The sequence below is a fragment of the Copadichromis virginalis genome, linkage group LG18 (genome assembly GCF_057382275.1).
Source record: "Copadichromis virginalis isolate Kocher_CV1m ecotype Utaka linkage group LG18, C_Virginalis_male_GT1.1, whole genome shotgun sequence".
Classification (NCBI taxonomy): domain Eukaryota; kingdom Metazoa; phylum Chordata; class Actinopteri; order Cichliformes; family Cichlidae; genus Copadichromis; species Copadichromis virginalis.
Genome location: NC_140635.1, coordinates 37,968,310 through 37,986,922, shown reverse-complemented (window position 1 = coordinate 37,986,922; position 18,613 = coordinate 37,968,310). Strand labels below are relative to the sequence as shown.

General features: G+C 43.0%; 1 protein-coding gene, 1 long non-coding RNA gene and 2 other non-coding genes across 7 annotated transcripts in view; 1 reads left to right on the top strand and 3 right to left on the bottom strand.

Moving 5' to 3' along the window:
- Positions 1 to 6,199, bottom strand: part of agla (amylo-alpha-1, 6-glucosidase, 4-alpha-glucanotransferase a) — a 42,892-nt gene extending 36,693 nt beyond the window's left edge. For 3 of the 4 annotated variants that reach the window (XM_085438774.1, XM_085438773.1, XM_085438776.1), the window contains exons 1-3: positions 6,127 to 6,199; positions 2,735 to 2,863; positions 454 to 664 (exon numbers count right to left, since the gene is read on the bottom strand). In XM_085438774.1, the coding sequence (XP_085294900.1) occupies positions 454 to 664; positions 2,735 to 2,822 (299 nt within the window). In that variant the 5' untranslated portion in view covers positions 2,823 to 2,863; positions 6,127 to 6,199. Of the gene's footprint in view, positions 1 to 453; positions 665 to 2,734; positions 2,864 to 5,925; positions 5,994 to 6,126 lie in introns of those variants that run through there. The other variant, XM_085438775.1, reaches the window with a different exon arrangement.
- A 114-nt stretch (positions 6,200 to 6,313) lies between these two features.
- LOC146688586 (uncharacterized) lies at positions 6,314 to 9,860 on the top strand. Its single transcript, XR_014916346.1, has 2 exons — positions 6,314 to 9,172; positions 9,262 to 9,860. It is a non-coding gene; the product is annotated as an uncharacterized LOC146688586 (long non-coding RNA).
- A 7,512-nt stretch (positions 9,861 to 17,372) lies between these two features.
- Positions 17,373 to 17,444, bottom strand: trnap-agg (transfer RNA proline (anticodon AGG)). The gene has a single exon. It is a non-coding gene; the product is annotated as a tRNA-Pro (tRNA).
- An 882-nt stretch (positions 17,445 to 18,326) lies between these two features.
- On the bottom strand, positions 18,327 to 18,398 carry trnap-agg (transfer RNA proline (anticodon AGG)). The gene has a single exon. It is a non-coding gene; the product is annotated as a tRNA-Pro (tRNA).
- Positions 18,399 to 18,613: the final 215 nt, after the last annotated feature.

Here is an 18,613-nt window from a genome sequence, read left to right as displayed (position 1 = left end):
AGGTTGCTGCTCTAGTCTGCATGCCAAATATCCTTGGGCCAGATACAAACCCCAAGTGCTCTGGGAGATTGCTTTCAGCTGGAATATTAATTTATAACCTAAAAAATAGTAATAATTAGTTCCTGGTTTGATTTCCACCTAGCCAGACCTATTCAGCATCTTATTCCGGGACTGGCCGGCATCTCTGACTGACACCTTTATCACGCTGTTTCACAAAGTATTCACTTCTTAAACAATTTATAGAGTTCTACAATAATTTTTAATAAACATGGACAAATGAAGAACAGACTGTCTAACATAAAGACATGCTATCACAGGCTTTAGTGATAGCGTGGATGATTCCAACAAAATGATTTAACTGTTGGAATATTTTCCACTGCCATTTCCTGAATTCAGCTTTGACATTGAAACCCCGGATTTATAAAATGTGGGCGACTGTCAGGAGGGTCTTACACATATCCAAAGTAGTACTGATAGGACCCAGCCAACTTGAGGTCCAGAGAGCAGAACTTATCAGAGTCTTCTTCCTTTCCTGTTGGGTAGGTCCATGGCAAAACACGGAAGTTGTTTCGGTCAAACAGCTGTCCTTCAAGTGGATAGTTGGTGTGCACCATAACCTTCTTTCCCTGAAGGCTTGGACCGAGACGGAACTGCAGCTCAAACCCTGGGCAGACAGAAAAGTACGACACAAACTGAACAAACTGTGTTGGGAATTTGAATTGTAAGGAAAATTCCACTTTGTCTTCACCCTGTTAAAATGTCACAACTGTTTGTGTCTCAACAAGTCTGAAAAGATTCCCCTCTTGCAGTAATCATTACTGCTACCCACTCACAAGACAATCCCACATCCCTGACACACACACGCACACAGTCATTAGCAGAAAACTGTAGGTCTTGTTGGTCCTCCAGAGTTAGGACAGAGTTTAATTGTCTGTCTATAAATAGTCCCATATGACAGGCAGCCAACAAAATCCTTATCAGATGCAGAGCCCTCTAAATGCCAAGTGGCACATCTCTTCAACCCTTTCAGCCAAGCCGACACGCACACAAACATTTCACGCATGCACAAACGTGCATACACGGTGCATCCCAACAGAAAGGCCACACTGTTTTCTGCACAGCACTCAGCCAGCAGCTGTGCTGACTGCAGAGATGCTCAGAGCAAACTACAGAGATCATTTTAGCAAAGTTACACAATGATTTAAATCATTCTGCTGACCACCAATTGACACATTATTGCTGATGTGAATTACAAGTTTACCTGACCTGTGTTTCCCCTCAGACAGCAGTTTCAATGCTCTGACCCCGGGAATACATTTGACTGATTCTCTAGTTTCACACTTCAGAGAACAGAGTCACCAATAACCAGAGTTTGTTCCTGGTGTTTGTGTTGTCAAATGAGGAAAATCAATTTTAACAGTGGACAGGCTGACTGTAGGGCTACAATACCTCCTCAGTTACCTAGCTTGTTTCCCGACTGCGCGGGATGATTTGCTAGGGAACAGCTTATGGTGGCTTATCTACCATTGCCCTCACCTAGCTAGCTGCAGGATTTTTGAGGGCGAGAAGCCAGGTCTCCAATTCACTGAGCTTGGCCTCCAAAGCTGGAAACGCATCTTTAACACTAAATGAGGCTGAGGAATAACTACACATTTGATACACCGAGTCAGAAAGTGATGAAAGGTCACATGACAAAGCCACACCCAACTGATTTCAGCTAAGAATTAAGCTAAAAGCTATGCTGCACTAACAAATCCAAAAGACAACATGAGAAATAAGATGAATATAATTTTCAGGAAGTGTATTTCTGAGAAAGCATGTGAAGGCTGCACTATGAAATAAGACGTAGGAATGAGTGGACACGGGAACAAAATGAAATGGCTTTGGTTTATATTTTCTACATGACTTTGTATACATTCAGAAAAGCCCTTCCTAACTTGTGATTTTTTTTTTTTTTTTTAATGAAACTGAGTGTTGAAGCTGAACCTTGGTACCTTCCACATAAAACAATGGTTCCCTCAATTGCTTTCCTCAGAGTGAGGACTATAGCTCATCAGTATAACACTGGTTCCTTATGCAAACAGAAAAAGATTGGATCAGTGCATCCCTACACTTAATATATAACCACCTGCAACTGCATCTGCTTACAGTAATGCAATCACCACCATTCTTCCAATGCAGACGTCTGTGCCATTTTCTCACCGTCATAACTCTGACAGGCCACACATGACTGTTTCAGTCTTATCCCCTTATTATGTTTCATTTAAACTGTTTAACCTACATTTATTTGAGCCATGTCCAACATGAACAAATATAAATGCAACTAACAAACAAACAAAACACAGATTTTTGCATTTGTAGGGATTGTTGCAGAATTTTTAAAGGTTTATGCTTCGTCTTGCATTGAAACCAAGGAACAGTGTCTACACTGTGTGTGTGGATAGGTCTTCAGCAGTGATTTACCGACTATTTGGCTTAATATTAATACAAATATATATGTGGATTGAACATTTCCGACCTTTTCAACCGAAACAACAGCAAGACACACACATTCAAATTTTCAATGTATAAGATTAGTAGCATATAAAAACATTATCAACCAACTTAGCAGCTTAGTAGATGGAGCCACTGCAGCATAATCCCACTGCATAATATTAAACATTAAATGCAGGATTTTATAAAGTAACTGCTATTGAACAGTGCAGTACATTCAGTAATACAGTCAGGTTCTTACCTTGCTCGAGTCTGAACAGAGTTCTCTCTAAATTCTGCTTGTCGTTGAGCATGAGGACTCTAATCTGCTTCAGGTGTTGAGGCAACATACTGGGAGAATCGGTTCAGATTTAGACTGATCCCTGCCCTCCTGTCAGGACAAAAACAGGCAGGTTACTACGTGACCTACCGTGAAACACACTTTCTAACTAAACACAGTGAGAGCCATCTGTCCAATCAGCACCAGCGGGAATCTTAATATTGGAAGTGTATGTGCCATATCAGCATCGCAGTCCAACTGGCCTCAGGTAGCACCAAGTGTAATGGAAAAACCCAAGTTCAAAACTTTGGTTTAATAACTACAAAGTTCTTAAACACTGTATTGACAGAGAGGTGCAGGGTCTTAAAGGCTTGTCTTTGTGCCTGCCGTCCTTAAACTGGCTGATGTTGATGATTAAAAAAAAAAAATCAGTTTGTTTTTTCCTCCAGGAAAGATGATTTTATAAAAAGTGTCAACTCAATAAATAAACACTTTTTCCAGCTATTCATTGGAAATGTGTCACAGATATACAGCACTCACTGGTATCTTTAAATGGCATCTCATTTTCCAGTATGCCACTATCAGACTGAAGGGTGAGTTTCTTCATCCCTACTGTGAACCTCTAAAGGTTAAATACAATCAGTGCTTTCAGAGTGTAGTTCCTCACTGCCACTGTGGTCATATTCACATTCAATTTTGTTATTTACCAATAAATTTCAACAGGTATCAAAATCTTTTCCAACAAACAGCAGATAATGTTTCAGTAACTGAAAAGCATGACTGCTAACATATACTACTTTACATTTACTGTGAGTTTGGTTTCAGCACTTTCTAATCTTTGTTACACGCCATGTTACAAAAGCAGGATCACAGGGATTCCCGGATGGCAAACAGAGAGAAAACCAAGATATCAGCAACAAGTCCTTCAAGTCCCGGGAACGGTGAAGCCTGGGTTCCATGGATCCCACATGTTTAGGGCTGGGTATCGTCACTGATTCCTAGAATCGATTCGAATCGAGGAAATTTTGCCTCAGAAAGTCAGAAATAATATAATTCAGATCAGTACATTTACATATTTTTCTATCTATAAAAAGGAAGCTGACACTTTCCAGACTTTATCAAAGGTGTGAGCATCACAGCAGAGGCCTTTGTGTCAAAGTCGCTGAAGATAAAACACAGAAACACATGATTTTCCTGGCCTGGGATTTTATAAAAATATTCTGCAGTACATCAAAAATGAAAGAAAACCATTAATCAGCATATGAACATCACCTCCGAAGTTACAGCGGTTTTATTAGAGACACGGCTAAGCGTTTTGCATTTTGTATAATTTTAAAAAGTTTACATTTGTTCAGAAGCCTGTTGAACAGCAGAAATTAGGTTTTCTTTTCAGAAGTAAGTAAAAACAACATCGGCCGACAGCCTGTAAACAACGGTAGACTTGTGCGTAACAAGCAAGCGAATAATGCAGGAGAGAGAGAGAGCGCAACAGCCAAAGTCAGAGTGAATTCATGACGATGTTTATGTGAAGCGTAGTTTGGATCTTCTTTTGCTGCTGGTTCAGTCAATATTGTTTGGAGAGAGATCAGACTAACAGCTTTAGAATCGGCGCAAAAAGGGCGTAAATGCCGACGCATCAGAATCAGCGAGCTGTCGGCTTTCACCCCCGACCGTGTCCGTGCCGTCGGTGAGAAAGACAACATCTCACCGATTCTGCTCCGCGCTGTGTGTTTACGTCTTTGTGCAGAAGCCGTGTTCCTGCTCTCATTCACTGTCTTAGCTGTTTGGTGGTTGTTGAAATTTTGTGACGTTTCACCTGAGATTTTGGAATTTTGGGCAAAATACATTTATATTAAAAAAAAAAAATCGATTCAGGATTTTAATGAATCGATAGCACGTTATCCAAGCCAGAATCGATTTTAATCGATGAATCGATTATTAAAACCCACCCCTGCACATGTTTTTAAGAGTTGCTTGATCAGGAACAGATTTGGGGAGTTAGGAAGCAAAGTAAACAACTCCCTCCTGTCTCCTGCACATACACAAATCCACTGTTCTGTCTGTACTACTACACACTCAGTAATTAGTCTTGCAGTTAGTGGATGGCACTGCAATAATCATGGTGATTCGGGTTTCCCTGGCAACTGGCATGATGACAACAAAGGGTGATGTGGTTAAAAGGGAAAAACAAACACTTCAGGTAGTGAGTTTATTAAGACATGCTTTAAGCAATCCATTCTTACACAAAGTGAGGAAGTTCGGGCCTCATTTCACATAACATACAGCAAGTAACTACAGTTAGTTTAAAGTGACAACGACTCATGAATTTGGACATCAACTATCCTCTGTGAACTGTGAACCTTGTTTTTTTACACCATAAAAAATATATTTTTAAAAGAATATTTCACAGCACGTCCTACCAATCAGATCTACAGGATAACATACATGTTTAACTGAGTGCAAAATGAAGCCCATTAAACACCCGACAGAGACACTACAGTACGCGGATATAGTGAGTCTTAATATTCCTGCTAGGTTTGAATTCAGGGATTACTGCGATGTAACTGCAAACCTCGCTCTGCACTGACAGGAGCAGGTTAACGCGTCTGAAGTCACTGAACCCCACTGACCTCTCTTCCGAGTCTGCGCAGTGCTTCGAGGTGGCCAGGATAAGGTCAGGAATTCTGCCGTTAATGTCACAGCATCTATTTTTAAAAGCGTCCAGCTCATTCGGTACATTGGGTCCACGCCATTACAAACTCAGAGACATGGACATTTACATCAAGTTAATAAGCATTTGCAACGGAAAAACACGAGTCTGCACAGCTAACGTCCTTCATGTGGCTGCGCTCAGTTTAAAGGCGAGCTCGTTTCTTGTTGCCTCGCTTTGCTGCACAGCACCAGTGTTTAACTATTTCACAGTTCGGCACAGCGTGTCTGAAGAAACACGGTCAACAAAACAGCGGAATCATTGTGTTTCACACGGTGTGACAGCCTGCACACACACACCGTCAGCCAGTAGCACAGCGCGCTGTAGTGGGCGCTGCTGTCAAGCGACAATTTCACTGCGGAAAATAACACAGTAGAGCGATTTGGCCCCAATACTTCAATAATAATCCGCATTTACAAGCTAACGAGGTCAGCGGGGACAGAAGAATGAAAATGCTGTTTACCAGCAAACAGCTGACACTCCGTTTAACCACAGCAGGCTCCAAAAGTGAACAGACAACTGCAACGTGAAAAGGGTCACGTTACAAATAACATCACAGCCGTTAGTTAAGCAAACGCCGCTGAGCTAACGTAGCTAGCAACTTGTCTTCCAAGCTAGCATCGTCATCGTCTAACAACACGAGCAAAGGCAAAACGCCGTTCACCTGTCCGTTGTGTGTCCGGGGTCCGTCACAGCAACAGAACAGTTTGTGGTATTTTCCCGGATAGACAGCAGCTGTAGGGAAGGGGCGTGGCTACAGACCGTACAGTTTAGTGCTTTCACCGTAATGATGCGAAAAAACGAGCAATAAACGTGTAAAGCGAATTTTCCGTTTTGAAAGCCCTATTTAACAAAAACAGCACACAAAGATTTGAGCTAAAGTAGAAGTCTGGGTTTGTCTTTATATGTAGCACTGTGCAAAAGCTTTATGTTTTGTTTCCCACAGCCAGCGTCCGCAGCACAACACCGCCTAAACTTGTTAGTTTGAAGTGTTGTGGTGAAGTTTACAGTGTTGGGCTGGTACAAGGCAGGCTGCGGTGTTAATGGCCAGTATTAGGTATTATAATACAAGACTGGTATTTATGCTGATCTGTCTGTTTTTATCCTGTTGGATTTACCTAATCCACAAAGAGCAGTAAACACAGCGGGTTAGTCTGTATGCAAAGAAGAAAAATATAGAGGAGTTCACATTATACATATTTATATGTTTTATTTTTATTTATTTGCTGCACACCAGCTGTTAGGTTTTCCCCACCCACTAATTCCCAGGTTAACCCCTGGGCACAATGTATCTGCTCCTGTTAACACTGGTGTCTGAGACTGCTGCTGACACTTTTAAGAGATGCTGATAATAAAAGCTTTATTTTGTGGCATGTCTACTTTATTGGGCAGAAGCAGTAGTAGACAGAAGACACAGCAGAGACCTGTGGGACATGACCTGCAGGAAAGAGCCGATACTGGACTCGATCCATGGCCACTGCAAAAACAATATGTGGTACATGTTCTACCAGCTGTTGGTATTGTTATTTGGAACATTTGCAATGAAAAGAGTGAAAGAGTTTATGCTTCTTTAACTTAGGAGCATGTATGTCCCTCTGTCTTCTTTCATCTCTTGTCTCACCTTCACTTCTCACTGGGTTTGCCAGTAGTTAACATTTATTTTGTCATATCTACCCTTCGGATCAGGTACTAGTCTTGTCAAGGATAAATAGATGTAAGTGATTGAATTGAGTTCAGTGTATGATAATGTAATAACAGATCTTTAGGTTTATCTGCTTTTGTAAGCACTGTGTAGCCATTTCATGCTCAGTTTATGCATCTAATGAGATTTACACAGTGCCAGTGTTGTCCATTATAGTCCCTTTATCCAACTGTCTTGGGCCTTTTCGGTCACCTACTATATTAAAGATATATTAGTCTTTAATGGAGACTTAATGGAGCAGCTTTGTCCACTTACTACAGATCCACAGGTTGTGCTGGGGGCATTGCAACTGTTCATGAGAATCACCTCCGTCCTGTCTTTTTTCTGCTTCAATTTCTAACAAACATTTACAGTGGTGTGAAAAAGTGTTTGCCCCCTTCCTGATTTCATATTTCGTTTGTATGTTTGTCACACTTCAATGTTTCAGATCATCAAAAATTTGAATATTAGACAAAGATAACAGAAGTCAACACAAAATGCAGCTTCTAAATGAAGGTTTTTATTATTAAGGGGGGAAAAAATCCAAACTTACATGACCCTGTGTGAAAAAGTGAAACCAGTTCATCAGAAATTCTGCTCCCAAATGAACAAAATGAACATAAGAAATACACAGTACATATAGTTATAATTATAGAAGTTATAGTATATTATACTGTATATAAATGTACCTGTCCACTTGTTAGTTACATACTCACGTGGAGGCAGGGACCTCGCAGAGGAAGCATTACTCCCAACCTATCATAAGATTGTGTTGTACATTGTTATATGTAGTTTTTTTTTTTATTAATAAAAACATCAAGAAGTCACAAACAACAGTAGAACACACCATGGTACATGATTAAACAAGGAAGGCTTATTCATCAAAATTATTTATTATTAAAATAGACACAACATCATTTTTTCACCCCAAAAAACACATGTTCAAAACACCAGCCAGATACCAGACAAGCTGTTACATGATATCAAACAGAAGCTGTCAACTCAGCTCTGTGGGCAATCATAATGAAGCAGTTCATTAGAAGTTGTAGATTCAAGCTGCTCTTCATACCTTTGGCCACCAGATGTCACCAAAGAGGCTTGTGTTGAAAAGCTTGGCGTAATGAACCACTTTTCTCTACAAACGTCAGTGTTTCAGCCTCATTTGGCCATCACTGCGGTAAACTAAAAACCTTTATTGCACTGTAGCAAATATACTAAAGAAAAAAACCAAAAACAGGAAACAGTAACAGAAATCTGGAAACTAGCAACTATGGATATAACACACACACAGAACAATAAGGAGAACCAAGACCAAGAATAACAACAAATCAAAGACTATAACTTCAACTAGAATCATACTGGGTCACAGACCCAGTAGACCCAGTAGTCGTAGTCGCTCAGCAGGATCGTTGATATGATGGAAGCACACAGGTGGTATCAGATCAGACGCTATCTGTAATTGGATGCATCGAATTTTCCGTTATAACTTATGACATGTTTATTTATAAGGTTAGCCATTATGCTAGGAACATTAAAAGCTTCCTTCACAAACAGTCTTGGTTTTTTTTCCTCATCAGCATCATGTATCTAGATTGCTGTTCGTGGTTTCAGTGTTGTTTCTTGCAGTTTTGATGAACATTTGAAAATTAATATTAACACAGATATTTTGTGCATTCTTTTCTAGGAGGGTTGTAGTGACCTGTGTATTAAAAAAGGAAAAATTCTATACATTCAGGACTTATATGTGGTCTAAATGAAACTTTGTTTGAGGGATGTGACAAATATGAAAGATTTGTTTAACTGAGATGGAAATACCACAACATACAATAATACAATTATAATAACAATAGCAGCATGTATTTTTAACCAGCATATTATAGCATAATGCTAAAGTATTTTACTTATTTTACTGTAGTTTTTTCATTTTGCTCTCTCTCTATCTGTTTGAGTGTTGGTGTTGTGTTTCAGGGACAGGTGCTCCTCTGGTTTCCCACCCTTGAATTCAGCATAACTACAAACACATCTGTTGGTAATGACCTGATTCTTACTGTCTTCATACCTGCCTCTTGCTTTATTTTTGCTCTGCTCTTATCTTACTTTCTTTTCTCACCTGTGCAGAAAACCTCAGAAGCAGAATCTGACTGAGCTGTAGGAGAGAGATTCCCGAGAGGAGATCATACTGTGCATGTGTCTGTGGGAGCCCGGGCCTTGCTAACTCAAACTTCCTAAATGCACCTTTAACTATTGCACATAAACGTGATGAACTTTTCTTCCACACTAAGCCCATACTGGTTATGACAGAACAATTAGGTCAGAAAATGACCTCTGCAGAGTGCTCGCTGTGTAAGTCTGTGAAGGTTCTCAGTCATCCAGGTCATCGTAGTCAAAGGTGAAACGTCTTCAAGTAACTTAAAGAAGTCCAGACGCTTTTCTTTGCAAGGTCCTTTGGCTCGCTCTGTAAGAACACCAGCTAAAATTCAGGGAATTTAAAATAGAAAGTAGCTCGTCCACAGAAGGACTGGTAGCTCCCCTTACGATGAGGGTTCAGATCGCGCAAACAGGTGTGAAATGTGTGTTTAGTTAGTTTGTTTGTTTGCTTGTGTTAATCAATTTTAAATCATACTTTTTATTTGTTTTTGTTTCTAATGTCTCTGTAAAGCACTTTGAATCACCTTGTTGTTGAATTGTGCTATACAAATAAATTTGCCTTGCCTTGCCTTGCCTTGCCTAAAATATGCGCCGTCACAGCTGTAGACAATAGGATGTAATTGGAGGTATGTTAATATCGTCAGCTGCAGTCAGTACCCAGCCTCAGCTTTTGTTTGCGACCACCTGAACATCTAGGGAGAGCTCGTCCCACTCCAGAAGTACTCAGTGGTGAGTTGGATGAAGGTGGAGGATTCTCAGTGTTTTTGGTGTTTAGACAACAGAATCAAACCTATGCTCCATATAGTGCAAAGACTGCCTTCCTGGTGGTGTTGTTGCGTGGACATGCTTTGAGGTGGGTAGCTTCACTACCAGGTCCTTTCTCTGTCCACGTGCTCACCTGACTTCGATCCCGAGTAAAATTCCCGGATGGCAGCCTGGCTGCTAAATTAAACATCCCATTGGAGGATTTACGTGGACCCTTACAGGTTTCAGCACCTTCTTGGTATCGCTCACAGAACACAGTCTCTCTCTCTCTCTTTGTCTGTTAATCACTCATATCAGATGCAGTTATACATTTTTGAAGCCCCTAATTCACCTGTTATAACCGGCAAAGACGGGGCAGATGTGCATCTGTCTGTTTTACTGGATTACACATAGTTGCAGTCCAAAGTCACAACTGTCCTTGCTAATGTATCAAATGATTTTACAACTTGGTGACATTCAGTTTCCAACATGGCCACGGTGGTTAGCAAGATGAAACTCATCAGTGTCAGGCCAAATCACTGAGGCTTGTTTACTTGCTAATGCTAGCTGTGCTTCCATACAAAGTGCAGATTGTTACTGATCTTAGATCAGTGAAAGCTGAGCACCAGCAGCTTGCCTCCCAGCAGTTTAGAATAAAAGACCAGTGCTTTATCCACAAGTTTATGTGCAAGCCACCAGAACAAAGCTAATGGGCTCTCAGCTTACTCAGGTGTAGTCTTTGTTGATGGGAGAAGGACACATCTGTATGACAGAGAGAGCTTCAGTTACCTATGGGATTGAAATAAGCATAGCTTTCAGTGACAGTAGACGACTGTGGCTAAAGGCTGGTTGCATATATTAACTGACAGACAAGAAGGTTCATGAAAGCACTGCTTCGGATGAAAGGAGATGGCTTTGGCCATGTCCACAGTTACGTTTTCGTTTGAAAACGCATCTTTTTCTCTCCGTTTTGGCCTCCCATCCACACTGAGACGGCATTTTCAGTCAAGGAAAACGCAGCGTTTTGAAAACGCTCTCCAAAGCGGATACATTTGAAAATGCTGTTTTCACATCACAGTGTGGACAGTGAACCCAGAGCCTTTTTGAAAACAATGACACATGTCATGTGACCAATTAAACTAAGATAGCAGAGGGCATTATACAGCAGTTGTTTTGTTTGCTCTCAATTTTGACAACCCTATTAAAGATTAATATCAGTTTGTACATGCTCCAGATATGTCATGGTTCTCAATATCTGGAGAGGTTGAGGTGTGTTTTTTGTCTTCGCCTCTCCCACCAGGGCGGAACTGGACCTTGATTCCCCGCCTCTGAACCTGTCCTGAACACACACCACACATTTACACTGATGCTGGCAGACTACTTAAGATGGCATGAGAGCCTGCTTTTTCACCGGATTGTCACACTACCCAACTGTCCGTGACAGAACGACTCACCCATAATGAACCCAGCTGACAGAGCACAGAGGAAAATGTTCTGGACTTGTAGCTGGTGATGTCAAAACAAAGCTTTATGAAGCTCTGAGGCTTTTTGAAACACGGTGTCACAATGGCCACGGGCCGATAGCTAAATTGGACTCAATTGCAGATAACCACAAACAGAGACGGCTCAAACGTTTTGCAGTGTTTATTATTTAGTCATCAAGTGAATTCGTGACAAGGTGTTGCTAACGATGTAGCCGTGGGTCAGTGGGGGTGAACGTTGATTTAACAGGTTGCGACGGGAACAGAGTGGTTGCATCTGGGAAGAGAACAGGGTTAAGAAGGCGGCAGGTTCAGGGTATCCTAGCAGAGGTGGAACTGACTGATAGCGCTTACTGGTGACCGGCGTGAACCTCGCTTTGAGGGAGAGGTGGTGATAGTCCAGGGGAGTAGTGGAAAGGCTGGCAGACCTGAGTTCCGCTGTGTCCAAGGTGGTGAGGCTGGAGGGCAGGCAAGTGAGGGTCCTTGTATTCTTCCTGAATATGAAGATAATCCAAGGAGAGCTGGGGTTGAGGGTGATGACAAAGAAGGTCCAGAAAATGTGAGGTCGTTGAAGAACTGGCGGTGAAGGAGAGTCTGAGGGGGCCTTAAATCCTCAACCTGATTGCCCCGAATCAGTCTCAGGTGTGCAGGACTGCAGCAGGGATGATGGCTCCGCCTAGGGGTGGAGACCAAGGAACTCAGGTGCCTGATAGAACTTTCCAGTCGAGTCTCCAGATCCTGACAGTACCCCTCCCTCAAGGGACGCCTACAGGCAGCCGACCTGGCTGCAGACTCTGTCGTGACCTGTAGAAATCAGAAATCAGAGCGTGGTCAAGAATAAAAGAGCGAGGAACCCATGAGCGCTCCTCAGGACCGTAGCCCTTCCAGTCAACCAGGAACTGGCGACCTCTGCCACGCTGGCGCACATTAATGATCCTCCGGACTGTATGAGCTGGGTGACCATCGATGAGTCGGGCAGGTGGAGGGGTGTTGGAAGGTGGGCACAAAGGACTGGTGTGGACGGGTCGAATCTGCGAAACATGGAAAACTGGATGGATCTGTAGAGATGCCGGAAGGGTGAGTTTGACTGCACTGGGAGAAACAATAGAGTGAATGGTGTACGGTCCTACGAACCGAGGTGCCAGTTTACGGGATGACACTTTGAGAGCAATGTCCTTAGCCGCCAACCATACCTTCTGCCCCGGGGCGTATCTAGGTGCTGGAGTTCGACGGCGGTCCGTGTATTCGCGTTTAGGGGTGGGTTTTAATAATCGATTCATCGATTAAAATCGATTCTGGCTTGGATAACATGATATCGATTCATTAAAATCCTGAATCGATTTTTTAATATAAATGTATTTTGCCCAAAATTCCAGAATCTCAGGTGAAATGTCACAAAATTTTGACAACCACCAAACATTTAAAACAGTGAATGAGAGCAGGAACACGGCTTCTGCACAAAGACGTAAACACACAGCACGGACACGGTCGGGGCTGAAAGCTCTCTCTCTCTCGCCGTGTCTCTAATAAAACCGCTGTAACTTCAGAGGTGATGTTCATATGCTGATTAATGGTTTTCTTTCGTTTTTGATGTACTGCAGAATATTTTTATAAAATCCCAGGCCAGGAAAACCTTCATGTGTTTCTGTGTTTTATCTTCAGCGACTTTGACACAAAGGCCTCTGCTGTGATGCTCACACCTTTGATAAAGTCTGGAAAGTGTCAGCTTCCTTTTTATAGATAGAAAAATATGTAAATGTACTGATCTGAATTATATTATTTCTGACTTTCTGAGGCAAAATTTCCCAGATTCAAATAGAATTGAATTGAATTGAATCGAATCGAATCAAATCGTGGATCGAATCGATTCAGGACCTTTTGAATCGGAATCGAATCGATTCTAGAAATCAGTGACGATACCCAGCCCTATTCACGATGGCAGGCGGCAGCTTTCTTCAAGGCTTCACGGGTTTGGGTCCACACATTCCGGCAACGCTGGAGATGGTGTTGGACCGAGGGCACAGCCAAATCAGCCTCTTCGGTAGGAAACAGTGGAGGTTGGTAACCTAGGGAAGCTTCGAAAGGGGAAAGACCCGTTGAAGCTGAGACATGAGAATTGTGTACATACTCGACCCATGGTAGGTGTGCAGCCCAGGTAGCCGGGTTATGGTTGGTGACACAGCAAAGGGCAGCCTCCAATTCTTGGTTTAGTCTCTCTGTTTGACCGTTTGTTTGCGGGTGGTAACCGGAGCTGAGATTGACTTGAGCACCCATGGCAGAGCAAAAAGATCTCCAGACCTGAGAGGTGAACTGGGGTCCTCTGTCTGATGTGATATATGCAGGGATTCCATGGACGCTGGACGGATCAATCGGTGGCCGCGTTACAGGACGCACTCGATGACGCAGGCTGGGGCATGTTCAGAAACAGCTCCGATGATGATGTCAACGTGTTTACGGAAGTGGTTGTGGGATTCATCGGGAAACTAGCGGATGATACCGTGGAGACAAAGACTATCACAACGTTTCCCAACCAGAAGCCGTGGGTGGATAAAACCATCCGCAACGCTCTGAGATCCCGCACTGCTGCCTACAACATGGGACTCACGACGGGGGACATGGACCCGTACAAAGCCGCGTCATATAACGTGCGGAGGGCGGTGAAAGAGGCGAAGCAGCGCTACGGGAGGAAACTAGAGTCACAACTCCAACAGAGTGACTCTAGGAGCCTGTGGCGGGGACTAAGGACAATAACGGACTATAAAGCACCAACAACCGGTATGACGAATGCGGCCGTGACTGTGGCAGACGAGCTGAACACTTTCTATGCTCGCTTCGAGGCTGCAGCTAAGGACTCCAACAATGCTAGTGCTAGCGGCGCTAACGGCTGCAGACAGGAAGATACTGCCAGCACCGGAAACGTGCTCGTCATCTCCGAGCATGAAGTAAGGAGAGCCTTCAAGAGAGTGAACACCAGGAAAGCAGCAGGACCAGACGGCATCCCAGGTCGTATCCTAAGAGACTGCGCATACCAGCTAGCTCCTGTGTTCACTGAGATATTCAACATCTCTTTATCTCAGTCGGTGATCCCCACATGCTTCAAAGAGTCCATCATTGTTCCTGTCCCGAAGAAACCCCACCCTGCTTCTCTCAATGACTATCGCCCTGTAGCCCTCACCTCAGTAGTGATGAAGTGCTTTGAACGCCTGGTCAGAGACTTCATCATTTCTTCACTACCAGACACACTGGACCCACTACAGTTCGCTTACCATCCAAATCGTTCCACAGACGATGCCATCTCTCATCTCCTCCACACATCACTCACTCACTTGGACACTAGAAGGGGGAATTATGTTAAAATGCTCTTCATAGACTACAGCTCTGCATTTAACACCATAATTCCCTCCACACTCACCACCAAGCTGGAGCATCTGGGACTCAGCTCATCTATGTGTCAGTGGATCTCCAACTTCCTAACTGGCAGACCACAGGCAGTAAGGATGGGTGGACATGTCTCAGCCTCCACCACTCTCAGCACTGGAGCCCCCCAGGGGTGTGTTCTGAGCCCCCTGCTGTACTCTTTGTACACATATGACTGTGTGGCCACTACCAGCTCCACCACCATCATCAAGTTTGCTGACGACACCGTCGTGGTGGGCCTGATCTCTGATAACAACGAGACGGCCTACCTGAAGGAGATTAGGAATCTGGAGAACTGGTGCCAGAGGAACAACCTCCTTCTAAACGTCAGTAAGACAAAGGAGCTGATAGTGGACTTCAACACTAAGCAGGAGAGGAACTACCAGACCCCCGTCATCAACGAGTGCCAGTGGAGAGAGTGGACAGCTTCAAATACCTCGGAGTTCACATCACGCAGGACCTGTCATGGTCCTGTCACATCAACACCGTGGTGAAAAGGACTTTTGGAAAGATGTTATCAAATATCTGTCTGAAGTGTTTAAGGTAAAAATCCCTTTAAAAGGAAAACTCTCTGTACTTGGAATATATCCAAGGGAATTTAAGCAATCGGGGAAAAAACTGAATTACTGGACTATGGACTACCTCAAGCCAGAAGAGCCATTGCGCTATGTTGGAAGAGTATGGATGCTCCCTCCATGGGACTCTGGAAGAAGGAAATTGCAGTCTCTCTAGGCCTGGAAAGACTAACATATATTGCCAAGGGCAAACAATGGGACTTTGTGAATATGTGGAAGCCATATATGGATATTTTAGGGAGTGGAGGTGAAGGACATTTATGAAAAAGAAGAAAAGGAAGAAAGGAAGGAGGGGAGAATCTTGTCTATCCTAACCCATTGTATTTTTGTATTACTGTGAGAACTATGCTCATTTCTACATTTGAATGTGAGGTAGGCAGGTTTGATGTATGGATGGATGTGTGAATGTGAGGGTGTTCAACATTTGTTTGTATTGTACTATAAAAAATTTCAATAAAAATATATGGAAAAAAAAACACCGTGGTGAAAAAGGCCCGTCAGCGTCTCTACCACCTCAGACGCTTGAGAGACTTCCAATCATCTTAACCTGGTTCGGGAACAGCACCACGCAGGACAGACGAGCTCTACAGAGGGTTGTGCGGTCAGCTGAGCGCACCATCCGCTCCGAGCTCCCTGACCTGCACTCAATCTACAGCAGGCGGTGCTGGACCAAGGCCAGGAAGATCGTGAAGGACCTCAGCCATCCCAACAACAGACTGTTCTCTCTGCTGAGGTCAGGAAAGCGATTCCGCTCCCTGAAGACCAACACAGAGAGACTGAGGAGGAGCTTCTTCCCGCAGGTGATACGGTCTCTCAATAACACCACCACACAGTACTGACCCACACATATGGTTCTTACACACACACTGGACTTTCTGGACATTGTTTTCACTTCATCACTTAAATCACTTTAAGCATATTTGCACTGCACAAGACATAATGTGGATTGCACAACACTGGTCACTATATTCTTCATTTCCAGTTAATACTTGTACAGCTGCTGTTATTGTGTATATATTTACTTATATTTCTTCATACATTCTTATATAGTTCTATATTGTGTATTTTGTTGTACAGTTATTTTATTTTCAACTTTAATTTATATTTTTTATCTTATTCTTTCCCAGTTAAATTTACCCTTCATTCTAATTTGTGTTGTACAGTTATTTCATTTTTAACCTTAATTTATATTTTATTCCTTCCTAGTTAAATTTACCCTTTTTAATTTTTCATATTTATTTCCTATCTTATTCATAGCCTTTTCCCTTTTTGTTTTCTTTAGGTCACGAGCAGTTGTCCAAGCATTTCACGACATATCGTACTGTGTAAGACTGTGTACGTGACAAATAAAATTTGAATTTGAATTTGAAAAGGGTTCCCAGTCATCCAGGTCATGGTAGTCTGATGATCTTTGAAAGAAAGCAGCTGGAATTCTCTAAGTGCCTTGAAGACCTTTCACCTCTCCTCTGAGAACCTTCGTTAGATCTAAAACTAAACGTTGGAGAGTCCCAGGTATTTAAAACCCAGCGCGGGTTGTCTTTACCAGGGTCGTTGACCAACTATGAAACACATCACATGAGCCAAGGGGTGGAAAAAAGGCGTGGGTAATTATCAGCAGAGGTGAAACCATTATGAGACCTTCACATATGTAGTTTAACGTCTTTACACCGAAATTGAATGGCCTCAATTTCGATCAGAGTTTGTGATCTCTAACGCTTTTCCACTTGCACCTACCTAGCTTGGCTTAACTTGACTCAGCTCAATCTTTAAAGTTTCCATTAGGCACACAACACATTTACAATGCCCCAGAAGGAATGTGTCTTACCAAAGAATTCCATGAAGGTAAGAGCTTGTGATCTTAAGGGGGCTCGTCCGGGATTTGAACCCGGGACCTCTCGCACCCTAAGCGAGAATCATACGCCTAGACCAACGAGCCACAGGAAGCCTGTGTTTAAGTCTGGAACTCTGAAAGGATAGACTTAAATCGGCCTTCAAATTCAAGCAGGAATGGTGTTAAGCTCTCTTCAGTATTCATTTTTGTACCTTCAGGCCTTTGCTACTGACAAGCTCCAACAGGGATGACTCCAGAGGGACTGCACACAGTGAATGAGAAAAAAGGGTTCCCAGTCATCCACGTCATGGTAGTCTGATGAGCTTTGAAAGAAAGCAGCTGGAATTCTCTAAGTGCCTTGAAGACCTTTCACCTCTCCTCTGAGAACCTTCGTTAGATCTAAAACTAAACGTTGGAGAGTCCCAGGTATTTAAAACCCAGAGCGGGTTGTCTTTACCAGGGTCGTTGACCAACTATGAAACACATCACATGAGCCAAGGGGTGGAAAAAAGGCGTGGGTAAATATCAGCAGAGGTTTCAGGTGAAACCATTATGAGACCTTCACATATGTAGTTTAACGTCTTTACACCGAAATTGAATGGCCTCAATTTCGATCAGAGTTTGTGATCTCTAATAGCCCTTTTCCACTAGCACCTACCTAGCTTGGCTTAACTTGACTCAGCTCGATCTTTAAAGTTTCCATTAGGTGATAGTACCTGGTTACAGGAATTTTTTAGTACCTGCCCAGTAAGGTTTCCAAGGCAATCTCAAAATGTGACATATACAGATTGCGTGGCAGGGACTGTGCAGTCAATGGCATCACTCAATGAGTCATGAGAGTGACTCCTTCACAAACGTTGTTTTAGAAAGACAAATTGGTGTCACACATCACATTGAACGGTTTGGCACACAACACATTTACAATGCCCCAGAAGGAATGTGTCTTACCAAAGAATTCCATGAGGGTAAGAGCTTGTGATCTTAAGGGGGCTCGTCCGGGATTTGAACCCGGGACCTCTCGCACCCTAAGCGAGAATCATACGCCTAGACCAACGAGCCACAGGAAGCCTGTGTTTAAGTCTGGAACTCTGAAAGGATAGACTTAAATCGGCCTTCAAATTCAAGCAGGAATGGTGTTAAGCTCTCTTCAGTATTCATTTTTGTACCTTCAGGCCTTTGCTACTGACAAGCTCCAACAGGGATGACTCCAGAGGGACTGCACACAGTGAATGAGAAAAAAGGGTTCCCAGTCATCCACGTCATGGTAGTCTGAT